General features: G+C 50.5%; 8 protein-coding genes across 8 annotated transcripts; 4 read left to right on the top strand and 4 right to left on the bottom strand.

Annotated features, from left to right (window-relative positions):
• Nucleotides 1–353: 353 nt before the first annotated feature.
• J4E82_000543 (uncharacterized protein) lies at nt 354–1,265 on the top strand (the record flags this gene model as incomplete). Its single annotated transcript, XM_051726864.1, has 4 exons — nt 354–387; nt 441–519; nt 629–669; nt 754–1,265. The coding sequence occupies 4 exons, from the start codon at nt 354–356 to the stop codon at nt 1,263–1,265; spliced, it is 666 nt and encodes a 221-aa protein (XP_051593289.1).
• A 2,574-nt stretch (nt 1,266–3,839) lies between these two features.
• J4E82_000544 (uncharacterized protein) lies at nt 3,840–5,280 on the top strand (the record flags this gene model as incomplete). The annotated part of the gene is made up of 3 exons (XM_051726865.1): nt 3,840–3,860; nt 3,909–5,015; nt 5,071–5,280. 3 exons carry the CDS (start codon nt 3,840–3,842, stop codon nt 5,278–5,280), a joined length of 1,338 nt encoding a protein of 445 aa, XP_051593290.1.
• Nucleotides 5,281–5,908: 628 nt separating this feature from the next.
• Nucleotides 5,909–8,385, top strand: J4E82_000545 (uncharacterized protein; the record flags this gene model as incomplete). The annotated part of the gene is made up of 5 exons (XM_051726866.1): nt 5,909–6,037; nt 6,085–7,038; nt 7,785–8,103; nt 8,151–8,231; nt 8,285–8,385. 5 exons carry the CDS (start codon nt 5,909–5,911, stop codon nt 8,383–8,385), a joined length of 1,584 nt encoding a protein of 527 aa, XP_051593291.1.
• A 959-nt stretch (nt 8,386–9,344) lies between these two features.
• J4E82_000546 (uncharacterized protein) lies at nt 9,345–10,999 on the bottom strand (the record flags this gene model as incomplete). Its single annotated transcript, XM_051726867.1, has 4 exons — nt 9,345–9,637; nt 9,696–9,936; nt 9,993–10,713; nt 10,782–10,999. The coding sequence occupies 4 exons, from the start codon at nt 10,997–10,999 to the stop codon at nt 9,345–9,347; spliced, it is 1,473 nt and encodes a 490-aa protein (XP_051593292.1).
• A 728-nt stretch (nt 11,000–11,727) lies between these two features.
• Nucleotides 11,728–12,699, top strand: J4E82_000547 (uncharacterized protein; the record flags this gene model as incomplete). The annotated part of the gene is made up of 1 exon (XM_051726868.1): nt 11,728–12,699. The coding sequence occupies one exon, from the start codon at nt 11,728–11,730 to the stop codon at nt 12,697–12,699; it is 972 nt and encodes a 323-aa protein (XP_051593293.1).
• Nucleotides 12,700–12,737: 38 nt separating this feature from the next.
• On the bottom strand, nt 12,738–14,938 carry J4E82_000548 (uncharacterized protein; the record flags this gene model as incomplete). The annotated part of the gene is made up of 2 exons (XM_051726869.1): nt 12,738–13,867; nt 13,921–14,938. The coding sequence occupies 2 exons, from the start codon at nt 14,936–14,938 to the stop codon at nt 12,738–12,740; spliced, it is 2,148 nt and encodes a 715-aa protein (XP_051593294.1).
• Nucleotides 14,939–15,277: 339 nt separating this feature from the next.
• On the bottom strand, nt 15,278–16,221 carry J4E82_000549 (uncharacterized protein; the record flags this gene model as incomplete). The annotated part of the gene is made up of 4 exons (XM_051726870.1): nt 15,278–15,923; nt 15,971–16,047; nt 16,101–16,160; nt 16,219–16,221. The coding sequence occupies 4 exons, from the start codon at nt 16,219–16,221 to the stop codon at nt 15,278–15,280; spliced, it is 786 nt and encodes a 261-aa protein (XP_051593295.1).
• A 283-nt stretch (nt 16,222–16,504) lies between these two features.
• On the bottom strand, nt 16,505–18,439 carry J4E82_000550 (uncharacterized protein; the record flags this gene model as incomplete). The annotated part of the gene is made up of 2 exons (XM_051726871.1): nt 16,505–17,424; nt 17,473–18,439. 2 exons carry the CDS (start codon nt 18,437–18,439, stop codon nt 16,505–16,507), a joined length of 1,887 nt encoding a protein of 628 aa, XP_051593296.1.
• Between the last annotated feature and the right edge of the window lie 2,738 nt (nt 18,440–21,177).

The raw sequence follows: 21,177 nt of genomic DNA on the forward strand, positions 1-21,177 counted from the left end.
TCGCGTAGATAGAGTCGCAGCTTGCGGCGGACAGTATAGGCAACTGTAAAGCCTAAGTAGACATGACATTGTAGTCAATTCTCATCATCGGTGCCTCGGTTGGTGCACATCATGCTGCATTTACGTCCGTAGGAGTCGCGCGGCGAGGATCCGGGGTATCTGCATCATTCACGACTCAAGAGGTGGAGGCGTGGTGCTGATTAGTGATAGAGCTCTCATAGCTACGCTAACAGACCTCGGCAACCAAGACCTTGTGCGGTCCCAACGACGACGCGCATAATAAGACACGACCGACGTCTTCGAATGCCAGGTTCAACGTGATTTCTCATCCTGTGGCTAGAAGCATTGCGAATATGTCAAGCAAAATTACGTGCTATCTGGACTGCGGTATGCTCCTACCATTCTCCTGATCTAAGAATCACATGCTAATTACGGACTAGTGTCGCCATACTCATACTACGCTCTACTGCATATTGAGAGAAACAGACAGGTCCTCGAAGCGCACAATGTAGAGATTGAGTGCGTACCCATTGCCATGCCGGCTCTCAAAGCCAATACCATGAACTGAAACCCTACCAACCAGTGCACGCTCTCATCAAAAGCAAGTATACTCACTGACTTGATGTAGTATAGTACCCGTCTTCCTAGGCGGCATCAACGTCGGCAGCGGTACGTATCCCCGTCCCCTTCCATGCACTCCACATGAAAGTCCGGTACTAGCTATACCGAACGTGTCCTGACGCCGCAGTGCAGGAAACAAGCCACCCTGGAGCCTTGACGCAAAAGCGAAGTACGGCGCATACGACAGCGCGCGAGCGAAGAAACAGTTCGGCCTTCCTAATCTACAGTCGCCGGATTTCTTCCCTATTCTCTCACTGCTACCACAGCGGGCATTATGTGCTGTGAAGGAAGCGCATCGAGCGGAATTCATCAACATCTTTTTTGACATATTCCACGCTATGTGGGAGGACGGCAAGGATGTCAGTAAGCCGGAGATCCTTTTAGAAGTACTTCAGCTGCGTCTCAAAGCAGACGAAGCCAAGGAGATCGTTGCCAAAGCAAATAGCCCGCCGTACAAGCAGAGGCTGAACGACAATACCAAGGAAGCGCTCGACCATGGCGCTTTTGGTTGCCCATGGTTCTTCGTACGCAACTCCAAGGGGGAAGAAGAGCCGTTCTTTGGTAGTGATAGGTATGTGTCTTCTTCACTAAAATTCACTTGTCCGTATCTTGACTGGCATCCTCGTATGTCCGGCTATGCATAGAGCGGGCTGGACCTCTATGCACATCGTCACGTCAGTCAAGGCGCTCACCCTGGGAAGTGGGGGTACCGCTGTATATCCAGGATGTGATGCGAACTATTGAAACGCGACCAATCGATGGTCAAGAGCTGTGGGGCGTGCTGACAGATCTACCATACAGATTTCATTATATGTGGGAATACCTGGGGCTGCCATGGAAGGACGTCGAGCTGTTGCCACCGGGTAAGGCGAAGGCGAAGATCTGATGGACAGGCATTATCGGGGTGGCTTGCAAGCATGTCGGTATGTAGTTATTGTGGAAATGGGGCGCCAAGCCGCGTGGTGGATAGCTGTGAACATGCATCAGACAGGTCTGCGACTCGAAGAAAATGTCTTTCCGTTCTCAAGTCTTCTTACCTCTTTCTCGTCTTTTCATCGAGGTCTCACCCTGCTCAAATGTCTCACTCGCCTTGCACTCGCCTGAGGGATCGTCTTTCCGACCACATTGTCCTCACACACGCTATGCATGCTGTACGGTTGCGGGTTTGTACCACTCACGACGAAGCATGGTGGTGTAGCCACCGGAGGCGGGTACACGCTTCCCCAGACTTATGCAATAGTATGCAAGATAAAGTCTACGCGACCTGTCAGGGCGATACCATGCGCCATCCGAGAGGATTCGCGGGGCAGAGCTGCGCATGTCTCACCCGTTCCACGATCTTGCGGTCGCCTGGGCAGACGGTCGCTCGACTGTGGCCTCCCGATGGCATCAAGTAAATTGGAGAGGTCGGGAGTATATCGGTCCAGGTATCAGTTATCGCCCTCCGCCAACGTACGTTGAAGTGCGTAAAGCATCTAGCCGATGTTGGGACTATGTTGATGAATTCACTTACAAGCTTTCACGCATTCACCAGTGGTGATGAGCCGAGACGAAAGCTTTGTCGGGGTGAGACTCTCTGGAGCCGTGGAGATTCTGATGGCTACATTTACTGATTGGGGAGCTTCTTGTGTAACGTCAGCGTCATCGTCGACAACACCTGTAGTACTCCAGAGGCTCCTATCAGTCCAGCGAACAACATAGCATCAGATTGCATACGTATCTGCAAACCTGCACACCATGACATCTTAGCTGGTCGCATGCTTGTGATTTAGACACGATGGCTTGTTGCCAAGCTATGTCATGCAGATAACCGTTCGCTTCCGTAGGCACGTCAGCCAAACAAGACGACGTAGGGCATTTCTCGCCAGCTCAGCTAGCACCGAACAAGCAATCCTGCTCGGCTCGACGGTTGACGAGTCGCCGTCATAGGCCTAATCAACCGCGAAGTGAGTGGGGTGTAGACCTATACAGCCGTGCGGCATGTGCTATTTGCCTTCTTTGAGCTAGCCACGTTGATCATTTCACAGTATCGGAATGGCAGTGCTGTTGCTTGATGGGAAATATACTTGCTATCAGGAACGCCTTCATATGCCCGACATATTTGCACAGCTGACGAGCGATCTAGCCTATACGGATAGCCAGTCATTTTCCCGTATGGTTTCCAGGCTGAAAAAGACTGTGGGTCTATCCGAAAGCTCAGGCCTTTCCCTCCCGTGTACCGTTGTATAGCAAGACATGGGTGCTGCGATACTTCAAACGCAAGTCTCATCGCTCAGTCAAGGGAGCTGGGGCTGTCTTAGTTTATAAACATACGGGAACGTCCCTCACTTCTCTACATCAGAACAGATGTGATTGGAGCTGTTTCGTCAATTGGCTTCGGCTTCATCCTTGCTCTTTGTCTTGTTAGTGCACGATTCAAGTCGACAGTTCATCTTGTGCGTTTTCTTTGCCTGCTACCCAAGATACTCGTTCCACAAGTCAGAGTACGCCGATAGATACTCTAGTGTGTTTGTACATGTTCATGCGATCATCGCCCCCCATCTTTGGGCTGCTAATAGTTTCCGGGAGATCTCGTGGCATTTTCTGGTAAGGCCGCACTCACTTCACGTATCGGTTTTGACTTAGCGTACTGATAGTGCGTATTGATCAGATACCTTGCATCGTCTTACCATTGCGTTGTATAGATAGTTGAAATAGCTTTGCCTCTTCCCTTTTTGGAGCCGGTCATTCACATCGTCAAGTTTGGTAATTACAACATCGGTGTTGTCGTCGACCTAGCTCGGCAGAGCTCCGTACTGGCTCGATTTCCGTCGTCCCACCGCTCGATTCTGTGAAGCGGTCAACTGCATTAGGCGAATGACAGAGCGCCGCGCTCGTGAATGCTCAAAGTACCCGTGGACCTCGACATCTCCACAACACCCCGCAATCATCAGTCACGCCCACTTCACCGCTGCGGTATCTCGCCCTCTACGACCTCGCGTAACTGCACATTCACGTCGACCAGAAGGATATTGTAAGATTAGCGGCCATTGTAACATCTTTAAGAGGCGCATGCCGCGTGTGGACTCATGTCTCTCGCTCAACAAGTCCACCAGGATTACAAGTTCGACGAACAATATATCTATCGTCAGTCTCTTGCACAACTCCAGCCCTGTCTGCCTTGTGCCCCAGAAGCTTCTCCGACAAACCACACCTTCGACTTCCATAACCGCACTGGAATGATGGCGCAGTCAATGGCCGTAAGTGGACTCTTTGCTGGAGATGTACGTAGACTGACAACCGTGGAGGAGAGTTCTTACATGCAAACTCAGCCATGGGGAATGCAACAGGTCGAGCAGGACGACGCGAAACCGATGATCACATCCAGCCCAAGCATCCACACGTACTCATCCGGCCAGAACTGGAGTGGGGCATATGATACTTCGTTCGACTGGCCCCATGCTCTTCAACAGGCAGCAACCTTCATCGCACCAAATTCAGAGTCGCACTTCCAACAAAACCACGCTCTGGTATACAATGCAACATTTGCTACACCGAATGCGATTGGAAAGGGTTACGGCGATGAACGAAGAGCTTGTGTGCCTGCCGAACTGAATGGTTTGCCTCATGGGCTTATCGACAGGTCTGTCCTAGGTGCGAGCATGTTCCCGTCACCGAAGAGTTATGTCAGCGATGAATTCGGGAACACATACAGTCCAGTTTCTATGTTAGACCAATCCTCACCAACCGAGAACTGGAATGGATACCCAGTAACGACCAACAACGCTGTTCTTTCGGCACCTTGCAGGCCGTTCCTTGCGCAAAAGACCGATAGTGATGTTGGGCTCTCAGGAATCCCAAGGACGAGCGCAAGCACGGTTATGACTCCCGTCGTCCCGTCTAATGGCTCTAGCAGGCAGGACCTAATACTAATTGCTCCGCTCGACGACGACCAACAGTCCGGATCTGGGTACTCGCATTCACAGAACAGCAGCGCTGGGCACTCTCCCTGGTACCGCGCGAAACAGTCATATGACACTTCGAACGCACCCTACAGGTCCCGTAACGTTGCAATTTATAGCAATCCCAGCAGCGATACGAGCCTATTACCGACATCAGGACCTCGTCCCACCCAGCACTGCTTAACGCCTTGGAACGGCTCGCGCCCGAGCGCCCATACTCAGGATCGTATACAGGACAAGTTTCAGGTACCGCGCAGTGCTGGTGCACAAGCCCAGAGAGAGCACAACGACCAAGTGCTCATTGAGGGCAAAAGGAGAGGAGAGACGTACAAGGAAATCAAGCTCAAGATGGTGGGCGAGAAGCCTGCGGAGTCCACTCTGAGAGGTCGCTATCGGTCGCTGACAAAGGCGAGGAAGGATCGGGTCCGAAAGCCCGTCTGGACTAAAGTTGACGTAAGCTATCCCCTGTAGACTCTACTCCATGTGTAGCATACTAACGCACCAGTAGTTGGAGCTTTTGGATGACGCTGTCCAGCGAGAGTTCGATCGGATCGAGAGCAGCCTACAGAATCCGTACTCGTTAAGCTTCGACCAGAAGATCCTGAAAGTTGCATGGAAGAAGGTCGCAGAGTTTATCGCCGACAGTGGTGGCTCTTATCATTTCGGCAACGCGACTTGCAAGAGGCGATGGCTAGAGCGCCATCCGGATCAGAAGTGATGGATGATAGCTGCAGGTCACGAGTGGTACCATTGACACACCTTCATCGTCTAGTGCACTCGATGGATGTCGAGTACTGCTGACATCGAAGATCTGAGGCTTGAGCATCGGAGTCCCTCAAAGCTGCAAGATACCGTTGCCAGTGATTAGTCGTCAAGGACAGCCACAGAGGGCACTCGTCTCCAGCATTTCCGCCGAAGATTGCCGCAGGGCGGTATCTTCGATTCTACTGTTTGCAGAGTTTTGCTTTCACCACTGTACCACTTTGTACTATTGTTGTTTTGATGGTAATGTTTGTCGAGATGATTTTTCTAGTTCCTCATGGGCATAAGAAGCCAGCGTGGCATAGATTGGGAAGCTGCAAAGCAGGACGGTCATATGGCGTCGCTCTGAAGGTTTCTTGTAGCAAGTTTCCTTACGATACGATATCTCTGGTATGATATACTGTACAAGAAAACACTGATGACAGCCTACGCATGCTGTTCGGCGAATGTGGTGAAAATGATGAAAGAGTGTTGATGCCATGAAGTGTGACATCAGTTTTAGGCTTTGGCGCTAACTCCGAGCTCGAAGCTTTATGCTCCAACCATCCACCCCACCCAGCGCTGGTACTCCAACACCAATGAAAATGCTGCTCGGACTACCTGAAGCTCTTTCTAGCATTACGAAGCGCAAGTTTGAGGCTGCAAAGGCATCTTCAGATTTGTTGTTCTCGCCTACGGAGCTAGCAATCATCCGCACATCCGCAGGCATTCCCGTACGTGTGCCGGCCATGCCACCGACAGCAGACTTATATACGACCAGTTCCAACTACGCTATTGCCCATCGCTTGCGAAGAAACCCTTGCCGAAGCTCCAGCATGCTACGCCGAAACAGAAGATCGACCCCTTCGAGAATCCCCCACCAGCATTACACCTGGCTGACATCCCCGCCGCGGACCCAACCCACTTCCTCGTCCTTAACAAGTTCCCCATAATCTCCGAGCACTTCATCCTTGCTACAAAACCGAACAAGAAACAAACACACGCGCTAGAGCTAGACGATCTAGAGGCGACCTACGCTGTGCTGAAGGCTTGGCAGACAGACTCAGGCGACAGCGAGAAGCGTCTCCTCGCATTCTTCAACTCTGGAGATCATAGCGGCGCGTCTCAGCCCCACAGACACCTGCAGTTCTTGCCAGTCGAGGGAATGCGCGATAGCGATAAAGCTAGCGACTGGAGTCTGCTTATAGACTTGATCTTTTCAAGCCCAGTGGCCAAGGCGACTGGTAGGCGTCTCTGTCAGATGCGCACTGTGCAGCAGCTAATATTCTGTCTACAAGGTCATCTCAAGTTCTTACAACACCCGTCCTTGCCCTTCACGCACTTTGCCTATCCTTTCGACTCGGAGCCAACTGGTGCTCAGTTATTCGAAATCTACAACCATCTGTACGATGCGGCAAAAGCGGCAGTCGACACATTCATCTCCTCGAATCCGAACGACTTCGCTCTAAACCCTACCGACGATGGCGATCTACCCATCAGCTACAACCTCGCTATGACTACCTCGGGCATGGTCATCTTGCCGAGACGTGCTGAAGGCACCATGCTGCGTCGTGATGACGGTAGTGAGATCGGCTTCGCAGCTCTCAACGGTACAACGTTGGGAGGCACGATGATGGTCAAGCACCAAGACGAATGGGACATGCTGCGCCAAAAGCCAGGGCTGCTGGATCACATTCTCTCTGGGATTGGCTTTCCAAAGACCTCTCCATCGAAAGTGGGCGCACCGAACATCTGACCAGACTTCGTGCAAAACCACATGAGTCGTGACTAGCCAATCTTCCAGAGTTGTTTCTAGCCGACTCTCAAGCTTCCCTGGAGAACTACACCAAGAATATCACAAATAGGCTCCTAGATTGACGAGTGATACCATGGTCACCATATGAGATGCGAATGTCTTACGAAGCGACGCGCACGCGACAAAGACTGTGGCGCATGCTCTGACCTCCCAAAGATAACACCGAAAACGATCGTCTAAGGAAGCTGAACCTTGAAAAATTACTGAAAAGCTGCTTGCGACCTTGCTCGCGGTATTTATTCCATGCGAAATACTCAACTTCTACTATGCGATAGGTTGTCCTGATAACATAGGCCTGTGTTGTGAAAAAGCTTGGGTAAGTCGTTGAGTGCCAGACACCACGTGCAAAGGTGAAGTCATGCGACCACTCAGCACTGAATCCAACAAGTACTCATGATGTATCAAATGCGAACACAAACTTTCCAGCTGAGCAAAAAGCAACAATGTGTCTCAAAATAGGAATGACTGTTTGACTGTAAGCCTTTGCGGCGCAAGGTTTAGGTGCGCATTTTCACCGGTATTCTTCTTCCTCATCTCATACTCCCTATACACTGAATTTCGTTCATATCGTCATCATGAGAGAAGAAACAGAGAAAACAATAGAGGCAGTATGCGTTAAAATGCTTCTCACAAATACAGACCAAGTGCTGATTAGACTTGCCTAGGCCAAAGGGCTACTACAAGATCTTGTGGTGGTCGTGTCTCTTGTGCGGACCTTGACGGATTCTTTCGGGTCTGCGAGTGACTTGTATCGCAAACTCAAGCGTAAAGCCGGCGCAAAGGATAGCGACGATGAAGACGATAGATCTCACATCCAGATCCCTTCGCGAAGGCGTCGTCGCGACTCTATGTTTGGTTCGGGAAAGAGCAAGGGAGACTACAGTGACAGCGAAGAAGAGCTTATCTTTACCTCCTCTTCTCAGATTCGAGCCGAATACGAACGCGGATATCGAAAGCTAGGAGAGCCTTTCGCGCGCGGTGATGGTACGTTCACGTTTAAGATCTAGCCTTCCGGTATTGATAGCAAATAGTTACAACGCATACCCAGCTTCAATCTCAGATCATCAAGCTTCAGCAGACAGTCCTCAACATTCAGCAAGACCTACTGCTTAGTACGTATCTCGCACCGTCATCGTCTCATTCGCATCTTGTGCGTCTAATCCAGGCAACTCGGACGACGCGCGCGGCCTCCATCGCCTCATTGAACATGCAGTACCAGCGCATGCTGCCGCCACTTCCATCACCACTGCCCCCTCGAGGGCCTGATCCGCCGTTGAAGGTTCCCGGCGCATTTCCACAACCTGATCACCCACGACCACCTTCAAGGCCTCCTCTCCGGCACAAGAAACGCATGAGCAGCAGCAGCTCTAGTTCCTCCAACGAGTCAGAAGAGAAAGTAGTCAAGATACTGCCAGTCCCAGGGCCCAAACCAAAGCCCAAACCAAAGCCTATGCCTCCCCTTCAGGCCCCAGCCCCATCTTCACGGTACAGCACCAGATTGTTCTGCATCTACGCAAAAGACCTCCAACTCAGCCCACGGCTCCACCTCGCCAATGCTTACAAACCCGGCGGAAACGGTAAATGTCCCTTTTGCCGTACACACATCACCATCCAACCAGGAAAAGCCTGGGAAATTGTCGTCGATGGCTGTAGTAGGAAAGTAGGGCAAGGTTTTGTTGAGATCGCGTCTCGAACATTTCGCATCAGAAATCGCTTCATTGTGAAATGTCACAGGGACACTGGAGGCTTTGCGTGCGTACTTTGCGCAAGATTCAAGGAATCGGATACAGTGTGTAGGGGAATTGAGTCATTGATGGATCATCTCTGGAGGGAGCATACGAGTGAGGAGTTGGAAAGGGATGTGGATATAGTGGAGATTTCCAAGGATGCTTGTTGAGTGGCGTTCATGTTTTTCGTTTCTGCGATAGTTTTGTGTTCTTAACGATACCCTTGTAATTCGCTGCTGCTGTATTCGACGATCATATCTTAAGATCTATAATATATTTTGAGCGTTCCATAAACTACATATACCATTCTTGCACAGTGTAGTCGCCGCATATAATAGGAGGTCTACATGAATCTTACACATGAGCACTTACAAAAGGCATGTTCTTGTGAGTTATCCATGCTTTTGCACCAGTAGATATGGTTCAGATTCGTAGCAGGTGTTCTTATAAGACACCGACCTCAGTTGCATTTCGTACCTACAGACTACAGTACTTAAACTAATATGCATAGAAAACATTAACGCCATCCCTTCTCAACCTCCGATTCGTCACCTGAAGCCACGCTCTAAGCGCCCAGGCCGATGCAATACACGCTCCTGCAAATGCCGCATTGCTACTCATAGCAATCACATACTTGGGCCCATCGCTTGCAGGATACAGGTAAGGAGTGTAGATAAAGCTAGCCATAGAGACCACGTTCACTATGGATAGTGACACTGCTTTTTTCTCGGCTGTCTGGCCAAGTGTGCCTGATACCCATCCGAGGATGACGGAGTTGACAGAGTAAACACCTGTAGTATTGTGCGTTAGTTGCTAGAGCGTGGACGGGAGTAGACAGGAGTGACGAACCGGAAGCAAAAAGGAAGCAGGAAATGTAGCGTGCGGCGGTGTTGAGCGTGGCAGCACTAATAGCAAATCCGACGACTGCCAGTCCCATCATGGCTGTGATGTGCCATGTTCTATCGTTGTATTTGCCAGATGAGATTCCGATACCGATACCTACTGCACCAGCGACTAACGATGGTGGAGCAGTCAAGACCAACGTGATAGTGGTACTGAAGCCCAAAGACTTGACTACGGTAGGGAAAAACTGGGTAAGGTTAGCAGGTGTTGTATAAAGTTGAGGACATGTTCCATGCGACATACCTGGTTGAAGGATGTGGCGCTCAAATGCATATTCTGCATGAAGACCAGTAGATAAAGTCTTGGGTCTCGCAGAGCTTGCATGAAACCAGCTTTGACACCTCTGCTTTGTTCCAGGCCAACAGTATCCCTTTGTATGCGATCGTGCGCCAGTTGTCGTTGCTCCGGGGTCAGCCACCTCGTGGTCAGCGGCTCATCCGGCAACAAGAAAGCACAGACGATAGACACGCCCACTGTGACGATGCCCTCGATAATGAACAGCCATTGCCATCCATGCATTCCGTGCTTGTCGTCCAGCGTCGCAAACGTGGCAGCGGCGATGAGCCCAGCAAAAGACACAGCAAAGATATTCCCGGCGTACAAGATAGAAACCCTTGTAGCTATCTCTTTGCGGGTATAAAACATGCTCAAGATGTACAGAGCACCAGGGTAGAATGGCGCTTCTACGAAACCGAGGAAGAAGCGTACCAGGACCAACCCAGTGTAGTTCTTGACAAGAGCTGTCAGAGCTGCTACACAGCCCCAGACTGAACAACAGATGGCCATGTACAGAGAAGGTCGCACTTTCTTAGATGACATGAGCATGTTGCTGGGGATCTGAGCGAATAGGTATCCAACGTAAAGGATGGATATACAGGTGTTGTATTGGCTTCCGACTAGGCCAAGGTCGTCTTCGAGGCCGTTCAGTCGTGCATTCGCTATCGCATTCTGGTCGAGCTTGTTGCTAACACCGACGTGATCAGCAGCTTCTTACAGATGAGGTTACGAAGTTTGGATGACTTAGTGACGTACAGAAAATACATGCAAAAGAGTGCTGGCATTACTCGCATGTCAAGCTTGCGTACCAGTGCGATCTCCGCTGGATCCGTTTTCGCGATCGCACCACTATAATCTGCGCCATCGAGCGCAGATTGGGCTTTGAGATCCTTCTCCGATGTTGCGACATCATCGATTTGCAGTGGTACGTTTTTCTCGGTATCCTCGTAATGGTTGGGGTTGGTGCTGGCCATCTTTGACAGTGGTCAAAAGTGCAGGTTATATGTTTAAGTCATATGCCAAAGCTCAACTTGATTTTTCGATGAGAAACGAGATGATTGATAATTGCAAGGAAAGTCTTTGCTATATACCCCAGCTGGACGAATGTTGCCCAGAAAGTCCACGACCAAGCTTGACCCCGGACTTTCCCCAGACCCCAAGTTCTTCGTCGCGAAGCGGAGGAAACATGGGGAAAACGAGGGCGTTCGCATCATCCGCTACCTTTGAGAAGAGTCCAGTGGAAAACCCTAATAATTGGCCGTGAGAACCGTCGGCTTCTCCAGGGTGGAGAGCGGCTTGCGGCTGGTGGACACTAGTTCGGACAAAGTCAAGTCCGGGGTACCTTAGCCGTCCATCGGGCGTCCTATAGGCGCTATATCGGAACAATCCAAGTCCATACTACTCGTACGACACCAAGACTGGTCCAAAATCGCATGTCGGAGTGAGTTCTCGCAGGACTACTGCGGACTTACCCAAGTCCGCGTCCCGAACGCGCGCTCGAGATGGAGCACGAAGTGACACACGGGAGTGAGATCGCCAAACGGTTGCCGCTCGGCATTCATGTGCGACGGATAGCGAAATACATATAGTGCAGGTAATCAGTCCAAGTCTCATCATCATCAAACGCAAACCAACACACTCCATTCTCATCCACAATCAACTCTCACTTCCTACCTCAACACCAACACTTCCCACCACTACAATGGGTTCAATGCCTGAGGTCAAGCAAGCTCCCCAGATTGACCTAGCAGGTCTCGTCCCTGCGCCGGTTACCCCATTCAACAAGGATGGCTCGGTCGACTACGCAGCCATTCAGCGCCTTGGCTCATGGCTCGGCAGTATCCCAGGCGTAAAGGGTCTGGTGGTCCTTGGACACGCTGGTGAGGGCACCTTCTTGACTCAGGAAGAGCAAGTAGACGTCATCAAGGCCTTCGTCAAGTCCGTAGACAACAAAATACCCATCATCGCTGGTATCACTACCGAGGGTACTGAAGTGGCTGCGCTCGAAGCCCAACGCGCAAAGGCTGCTGGCGCACAGGCAGGTCTGCTTTACCCCAGCCATGGTTGGCTACGCTTCGGATACCAACCGGGAGCTCCACAAGACCGATACAAGACCGTGTACGAGAAGTCTGGACTTCCCCTCATCTTGTTCCAATACCCCGACAACACCAAGGCTACCTACAACTTGGACACATTACTTGAGATTGCCGCGCAACCTGGTGTTATCGCTATGAAGAACGGTGTCCGCAACATGCGCCGCTGGGATGTCGAGATCCCCATCATCAAGAAGCAAAACCCCGATTTGACAATCCTCACATGCCACGACGAATACCTGCTGCACACGTGCTTTGACGTTGACGGCATGCTTGTCGGATATGGCAACATCGCCCCCGAGCCGCTGCTGGAGATGATTGAAGCCGGTAAGGCACGGGACTACCCACGCGCGAGGGCTGTTCATGACAGACTGCTCCCAGTCACCAGAAACGTTTACCATCGGGGCTCGCACATGGAGGGAACCGTTGCACTGAAGCATGGTCTGGTGGCGAGAGGTATCCTGGAGCACGCAACAGTACGGAGTGGTCTCTTGCCATTACAGGATGGCGCGGAGCAGGAGATTCATGCGGCGTTCAAGTCAGCCTCTTTGGGAAAGGTAACAGCGCCGAAATCAGGTTGATTAGATGTTGGCCTTCTTGCATATGTTCCAATAGTAGCTCAATGGAAATTTTGATCGTAATAAAGAGAATTGCCGGCCATTCCAGAATCATTTCCAAACCAGTAATTGATGTCTTCACCATTAAAAAGATGCATGATCTCCTCGTTGGGTAATGGGTTATCAGAATATTGTTGCGCAATACCAAGGAAGTTGCCTGCACCCGCAAGGTAGTCAGTTCCTAGGCTGTTGGCAGCTTGCACATCCGTGTGATGCAGGTTGACGTTCGGGAAACTTGGCTCGTTCGCTGTGTTCGTAAAGGTTGTAGAAGAAGATACCGCATGTGATTGGTTGTTCAATCTCTGCGGCTGTCCTATTGGAGTATTTATGCCTGTCACTGGATTGGGTCGTACTGGTGTATGATTTGCCAAACGAGCTTCTGATGTTTGTCGCTGAGCTGGCAAATTACCAACCCCAAGCGAAGAGTTACGAGTTGAACGAACTGCCGTCCGCGAACTGTCTCCAGACGTGTTCGTGGGGCCCCGATTCGATTGCTTGTCCAGTCGCGCAGCAAGGTTCTGGACGGCGACGATGCATGCATCTGGCCAACTCGTACCCCTCGAAGATAAGTGCTTAAGGATTTGCACACTTCGATCTGACAGCCTCAGTGCGATGTCGCGCGAGACTTGTTCCTCTGCAGCCGCGGACAGAATGATGAACGTACTCATCCACACTGCCCAAGTAAATGAGGGCCAGAGCAGAGGGGTTCTCTCATACCCATGTTGACCAGGTGAGCCATCGAACGCCCCAAACCCGCGGAGAGCTTTATGTAATGTGTTGATTATAGAGCGTGAGGCTGATATGCATCGTTGTAGCGCCGCATTGTATGCTGCGTTCTTCTTCGATGTCGCTAATACTGAGCGATGCAGAGCGAGGACCGACTCAAAGCGAAGGACAATAAGAGTGACTTGATGTGTTTTGGATATAGTCTGTGTTTGTTGGTCATCGGAGAGGTGTTCATCGACCGTGTTCCACCATTTGGTGTGCTCGGCTTCTACTTCAAGGGCTTGGTCGATATCGTCGGTGCTACCATGTAACATAGATTGGTGTCGCGTTTGCATGATAGACCCACGAATATCAGCGTGTCGAGCGAGAAAGTCCAGCAAGTCTAGCCGGTTATCTCGCTCGAGGTCTAGAGAAGAATTAGCCTTGGCACATTTGAAATCTAATTTCTTGCGTACATACCCTCTGTTTGAGGCTCCGATTCAGTATGCTGCTCCGTGTGCGGATAACAGACATTGGACTCATCCAACCTTATCCCTAGTGGAGTGCCGAGCCGTATGCATATGTGTCTATCGATGCAGATTACGGACCAGAAAAGTCGTTTCCTTAGCTCTGCTTCTTTGCTTGGTATTGGTAGTTGCAACGGACAACGATGTAGACCTAACTGGAAGGCCATACGAATAGCCAAGCCTTCTAGACGGGATGCAGCATTATACCTGTGCATCGTAATCAGAAACAATTGAACGCTGACAAGAGCTTGTAATGAGAGAATAGAGCTCTCCTCGGTTAGCACCAATTGTACGCTCCGGATGGCATCGTTGATTGAATGGAAGACAAGGATTGCAGGCATCAGTTTGCTGGCAGGGCTCATCTGTCGTCGATCATGGATAGATATTGACATGATCGAGCGCACTATAATGTGTTGGAGTTCGTTTGATGTAGATTGACCTGCGATGCGAACGCCTCTCTGCGCTATCTGACGAAAATAGTCGAGGAGTGAGGGCGCGTGGAGGAACGGAAAAGCAGGATGCCAATGGTCGAAGTAAGACTGGCTCCATTCGAGAAGGTCGTCAAAAGCAATCGTCGGCGTGACGCTCTCTAATTCAAGCGGACGTACTTCGTCCAGTTTCCAGAGCCATCTTGACGCACTTTTTGCTGCGCCTGCAGGTAACTGATCATCTTCTCCAGGCGCAGCATCACTCTCTGGCGTATCGACATGACGAACAGACGCCTGGTTTGCTGCGACATTACCTGCGCTGGATGGAGGTCTGAGGTTACTTCCAGGGCTGGTGCCAAACGTGTTGCGATTATGATCCTGAGGGCTCGTTCCTTCAGTTCCGAATTCCCGAAGCTGCTGACCCATTGTCTGAAGATACGCTCTGCGTTTCCTCACAGCACCGACATCGGGCGCCGCTGTGTTGGATTCCGACTCATCATGATGAGCCTGTCGCTTGTTGGACCTCACGGTGGCTTCGGCCATCATCTATGCGGCAGTCCCAAACACATCAAGCTTGGGACATAAGCTGCAGCCGTATTATGACTAGTGCAGTTGCGATGATGTCTGCCGAGGCCGACGCGAAGTGAAATGAGAATGGAAGAGGCTGGGGTGTGTATGACTTCGGCATTGGCAAGCGCGACGAAGATGACGCTTTAGCAAGCTATGAAGCCAAATGACGTTAGCGTCGTGCGAGTCAGTTCTGGGGGGCTGGAAGCTGATGCACCGTCGAACCATGTTTGACTTGCTACATGCACTTGTTTCTACAGATTCAACTTTCTATATTATGGACCCAGAGAAATCGCTGCCAACATCCAAATACTCTCAGAAATACTTGCGCCACTGTTCCGTGGTTGATGACCGCGAGTGGAGGGCCGTGGTGTGCTGTACTGAAGGTGCCGGACGCTCCAACCTATCATCGTGGTACCCTTCGCTTGCGAAATTCCTCACCGGCGGAACAAGCGCCATGTCCTGAACCTGACCTTGGGTGACCGAAACTGGTTCTATGTTTTCCGATATATCTGGCACTGCCTGCCACGCAGATCGCGTTGGCTGAGGCTGCTGTGCAGGGGGGACGTTCAACCGCTCAATGGCTGATAGTTGTAGATCCTCATACTGTGGCACTGCTGGACTCGACTCAGTTACCCACGGCTCTGTCGATGCTGGGCTGACTTGAGCGATATAGCTAGCGTTTGCTTCGACACCCTTCGTCAAAATGTCTTGTCTTTTGGACCACCAAGATAGACGCTCCTCGTCCGTGTTGAGAGGATGACGCTTCCATTCCTCTACCCTGCTCGACTTAGCCTGCTTTTGTACACTCTCTGCTAACACCCGACGATCTGTATCAGAAAGGCGTTGCGTTTCGATCGGTACCTGGGAGCTGTAGATGGTGGAAAGAAGCTCCAGTACGACGAACTCAGTTTCGAGTAATCGCTGTTCGATGAATGATATGTATCCCGAAGGGATGCCTCTAGCACAACAGTCAACTTCGTCTCCCGCAAATCGCTCTCCTTGTACCTTTTATTGATCGGCGGATACCGACATGAGGTTCCTGCAGATATACATTGCGAGCAGACTGGGAGTTCACGATCGCACTGTGAGCGTTTAGTCAATGTTCTCCAGATTGAAGGTATAGTGTGATGTGAACCTTTGACTTCTTGTTGCGACAGGACTCGCACGCGATCGGATGGAATGCGCCGGTTTCGTTCTAGGTCGTGTGAGAAGGTTGCCAAGCATGATAATCTGGGGTATTTGAGACTACTCACCATGGCATCGGCGCTCCATGGGCACCGCTGGCGACATGCGGTTCTTTCTTCGTGCGCTGCCGGACTTGACTTTGTCCTAGCGCGATACCCCACTAATCGCTCGGAACAGCATGTGCGGGGGCGTTGCTCAGCACACGGGACAACCAGAAACAATGAAGGAAACTTCAGAAAAGATGCGTTTGTAACTTATAAGACAGTTGGGTCATGCGATACCTGGTTGTATTCCAGCATACCCTGCATGGCGCACGTCGTGAGACGTCATCTCAATTCTGGAGTTTAACATCACTCACTCCTTGAGATACCTCAGCCCACTTCTAGTACTTCCAGCCTTTTTCTCAAGCTTCGTCTTCTGCTTCTGAGTGACCGGGAGCGTATGGTTTTCTTCGTTGGTTATTTCCTTCACTACCACCTTTCTCTGCGCTTTACCCGCTACTTTGCCTGCAATAGTGGCTTTCTTGGTCACTTTCTTAGTCGCTGCTCTAGATTTGGTGACCTTTGATTTCGTGGCAGTGTTGACTTTGACAGAAATGACCGCGGCGGGCATTTGGTTGAGAGCTTCTGTGACATCGCCTTCGCCAGACCTGTCAAGTTCATCAGACTCCTCAGCCACGAAGGGAACGGGTCTATCTGAAGTTGCTTGCGCTCTAGTCCGAACAGAGCTCCTCAGTACAGAGGGATTGACAGGTTTCGGGCGTTTGTGATCAGCAGTGTAGTCCTGTTCACTGATACTGCGTTTGCGCTTGGTGAGTTTCTTCGTAGTACCCTTTTGGGTGACGAAGTTGATCGAGTCCGGGGCAATTTGCGGCTTGGAGGACACAGGAGTAGCAGGCTTTTTTGGACGTTCACTTACGCGCTTCTCTATGACTACTTGTGGATGAACGGCAATTTTCTTTGTTGGTGAGTCAGGACTTGGAGGCACAATGCTGACACCGCTCTGACGTCTCGGGCTACGCTCAAGCGATGTCGCGCGCTCCCGATTGATCTTTCTTACTACTGGCGATGTGGTTTGAGCTCTCGATGTAGGTGGCACCAGATTTGTGTGCTTTGTTGAGCTTTGAGGGTGCTTGGAGGTCTGCTTTGTTGGGGTTCTAACTGCAGGTCCTTTCCGAGTAGTGTTTGCGGAACCACGCTGAGAAATGTTACCTATGATATTAGTGCGGGTCTTCGTAGGTGTTGTGTTAACAGCATGACGAATCGCTGTTGGATCTACTGAGTTCCTGTTAGTTCATAGCTACTAAGGAATCTATTGCTTACCTTGAGCGCCCACTGTAAATTTCTCCAAAAAGATTCGGGGAGTATATCGATATTTTCCTTCCGCGTTCACTTCGTCACTGCTCCTGTTAAGATCTTGCACGACTTTTTCAAGACTCTTTTGTGTTCCCAGCCGGTTGACCTCTTCTTCGACCATTGCGCTAGGTTTTGGAAGCTTGAAGCGCGATCCAGACTCATATGGTGGAAGAGTTTTGTACTGCTGAAGAGCAGGATGATCGAAAGATACATTGGTCTCAACAATCTGGCCTTCTGCTTTCATCTGTCTGCCAGATTCTGAGATATCGTAGTTGATTTTGAGACTCTCCCAATGCGCCAGTTGGAAGGTTTCGGGAAACGGTAGCGAGGCTGGATAGTCCTTGTACCAGCTTTCGACTTCGTTGTCCGGACCGCCATATTTGAAAACGCGCTCGCTAGGCACATCATCTCCTCTCTCTGCTGCGGGTCCTTTTGTTGCAGGCACTGGCATGTGAGGCTTGAAGTGAGGCTCATCCAAACTGTCACCTTTCCGGTAAAGTGCTTCTGCTGCAGATGGCGTATAGTATTCTCGTGGTTCCTCTGTACTCTCCGGCATTGATGATTCTCCATTGGACATCGATGGCAAATCTTCTTCTGATGAATCTTCTTGGGCAGCTTTATCAAAATCAAGCTGCGCTTGACTGACCATGTCAAGTACGCGATTGAACAGTTTAATGTCGAAATTGCGTCCTTGTTGAGTAAGTGGCAGGAGAAGAGAATTGTCGATACGGTCAACACGGTCCATGGACGTAGCAGGCGAATCACTACCTCCCTCCTTGACAAGATAGTTAATCGCCTGAGCTAGTCGGCGATCGTTGGTCTCCCGCTGTGTCGGCTCCTCTTTGCTGGTTGAGATAATCTCTTGCAAATCTGCGATATCGATGAAACCCGGAGAATCGGCGGCACCGCGGTCTTGGTTCTTGAACGTCATCATGCGCGATTGGAAGTGGCAAATTTAACCTGAGAAAGTGTGTGCTCGCTGTTAGTTTGGGCACGTTAGCAGACGACAGCTCAATCATGCACATGTAGCAAACAAACCAAGACGTCTATTTTCCAGGTGATTGTCGATTCGACTCGAGTGCAAAACGGGCAGACTATCTTGTTACGAAAGTGAAGGGCATTTGAATGCGAAACAGTGAAGATACGTCTTTGTCACGGTACAGAGGTAGTGGACAAAGACTATCTGAAGCAAATAGTTGTTGTGCTGACCGCAAACGGCCGTCCATCTCGGTACCATACGATGATTGGTACCAGGTGCTGTCTTTTTTGTGCGATCATGGGCTCCCAGCTTCGATGGCGCAGCCATTGTGTTGTAGATGGCCGGCGCTGTGCAACTGCTGCGTGAGGATGGTGGTAACGTCCGTCCCCGCGTAACGGGGCACCCCTTGTGACGGGACGCCAGACATTCCCTGACATAACGAACGCAACAACAGGTCAGAGGAGTAGATAGTCTTAAAACAGTAACCTTGCACTAAGACCTATACTCCTTGCTAGCATTATGTAGAAATAAGTTCTACTTACTGCGCAATACGGTAATCTAGTACAAGCGTCGCGCAACTTCCTCACCTTAGCTAGCAGTAGATGCGTTAAAAGCTTATGCATCTTGCCAAAAATCCGTCAACTTACAACTCGTTATATTGTTATCCTATCCGAGCACTGCGCTTAAGCTCGAGAGGCTGTCGTCCTTCTGTGCTAATTCCAAGTCCGCCTGCCAGAAGCGCCAGATAAGGAGGACCCGCACATCGAGCTGAAAGCAGTTACCGAATGACCTTTTGGCGTCTTTAACCATGGTACCCACGAGGCTGAATCAGAAGAAAGTATCTCCCCCTCATCGTTGCCTGTGCTGAAGGGTGCTAACGGTTCAAAGGGCATGTGGCTGCGCTCATGGCTGAAGACTGTACCAATGATTCGCTCGAACAAAGCCAAAGAGGCTGATTCCTCCACCCAGCTAAGCACCGCACCAGCCCGTGGCGGCGGATCGTGACGTACGCCCTATCACTTACCAAACACCACCCTCACGAGAAAAATCGGACATCTGCTCTAGACCCAGCCAGCGCTGAGTGTTCGATTTCTCTTGTGAGGGACGTAAAGGACGTGAATGACTCACTGGCAATCATGAGGCGGAGTCGAGGTCCTCTAGTTGCCTCCAGCATACGTAACCCAAGTACTCAAGTAGCCGCGGGATTAGACAGGCTACTCTTGTTGAGGTTTATCCATATAACATTGACCCAGCCGGACGTGGTCTATCCTGAAAAGCACCATTCTCTCTTACCTACCTTTGGATCGTTTCTCGTCACTCCTGATAACATACCATAGAATCGAATCCTCTTCTAACAAATACAACCTTCTTGGCTATAAGGCCCAGTTCTGAGATCATACCTTCACTAGAATGGGTACGTTAATGCATTCTGTCCAGGATATTCGTCTGGGTTTGATACTGACAGCGGAGAAGAGGTCACGTCATCCAATCCGGACCCAGTCATCTGGCAATCACTCTTCTGGTGCCTTGCCGGGATCGCCCTTAATTCAATGACCCAGCCTTCGGGAAAGCTCTGCGATGCACCGTCACATATCGGCTTCTGTATGCGGATATCACCCATAATATGCTTCTTCGATGGATCTTGTTTACTTGCGCGTACCATCTTCTATGCTATCAAGTGGCGTTCGTTCGACAAAGCTGCCGAACGCATCATTACGGAGCGTTTCGCCTTCGATGACCCGGATGCAGAGTCCTATGGAAGCCTCATAAAGTCCGCAAAAGCGAGGTGGATCGTGTTCATCTTTTGTGTCGTGCAATCTGTAAAGCTCTTTGCTTTCGGAGGCATTATCTGGTCAAAGGTATGGGCCGCTATGTACCTCTGCTCATTTATCATGACGGAGTTGCTAGTCGTCTTTCCGCGGAAGTGGATTGCAATCCAAACCAATCTAAGCAGAGACGATATGCCCCGGGATCACGGAGTGAGGAGCATTCCTTACATTTCTACGTTCCTGAGCGCAATATTCACACTCTACTTTACAACGTCAGCCGCGTCCTCGATCTTCGAAGTCGGATTACTCCAATGCGCTGGCCCCATCCTGATTATATTCGGCGGTATCCCATTCGCAATCGCCGCAGCATATTCGTACACCGTCCGCGCGGACCCAAGGGAGTTTCTTCCATCCTACCTTTACACGTTGCTAGTACTCTTCGTTCCCACCCTCTTCCTTCTAGCGTGGTTACAAAGAGATCCAAACAGCCTACCACAATGGACCACAATTATCCTTGAGATGATTATGATTCTGGTCTGGTCTTTGCTGTCTTTGCGTTGGGCAAGTGTGACCTTCGAGCCGGTGATTAAGAAGAGTCGTGAGGATACAAGACGTCTGGAGGCAGTACTCGCGAAATACTTTTTCTGTTTCAACCTTGTTACTGCTGTCTTATACTTTAGATACAGTTACCAATCGACTGGGACCATCAAGCCTCCATGGACCGACATCTTCGGCTAGTCCCGTGTTTACGAACAGTCAAGATATCGGCTTATGTATTACATACCTGGGTTCAGGAACAGGGTCAAAACCTACCTTACTAGAGCATATACTCATAAGGTTGAAGCTTAACTAGCAAAACTCAGTGGATTGTCTTTTCGGTTCAACAGTCCCCTACAAAGTCTGAAATGGAATAGGAAAACCATG

The sequence above is a fragment of the Alternaria postmessia genome (genome assembly GCF_024291825.1).
Source record: "Alternaria postmessia strain BMP 2775 chromosome Unknown scaffold_2, whole genome shotgun sequence".
Lineage (NCBI taxonomy): Eukaryota > Fungi > Ascomycota > Dothideomycetes > Pleosporales > Pleosporaceae > Alternaria > Alternaria postmessia.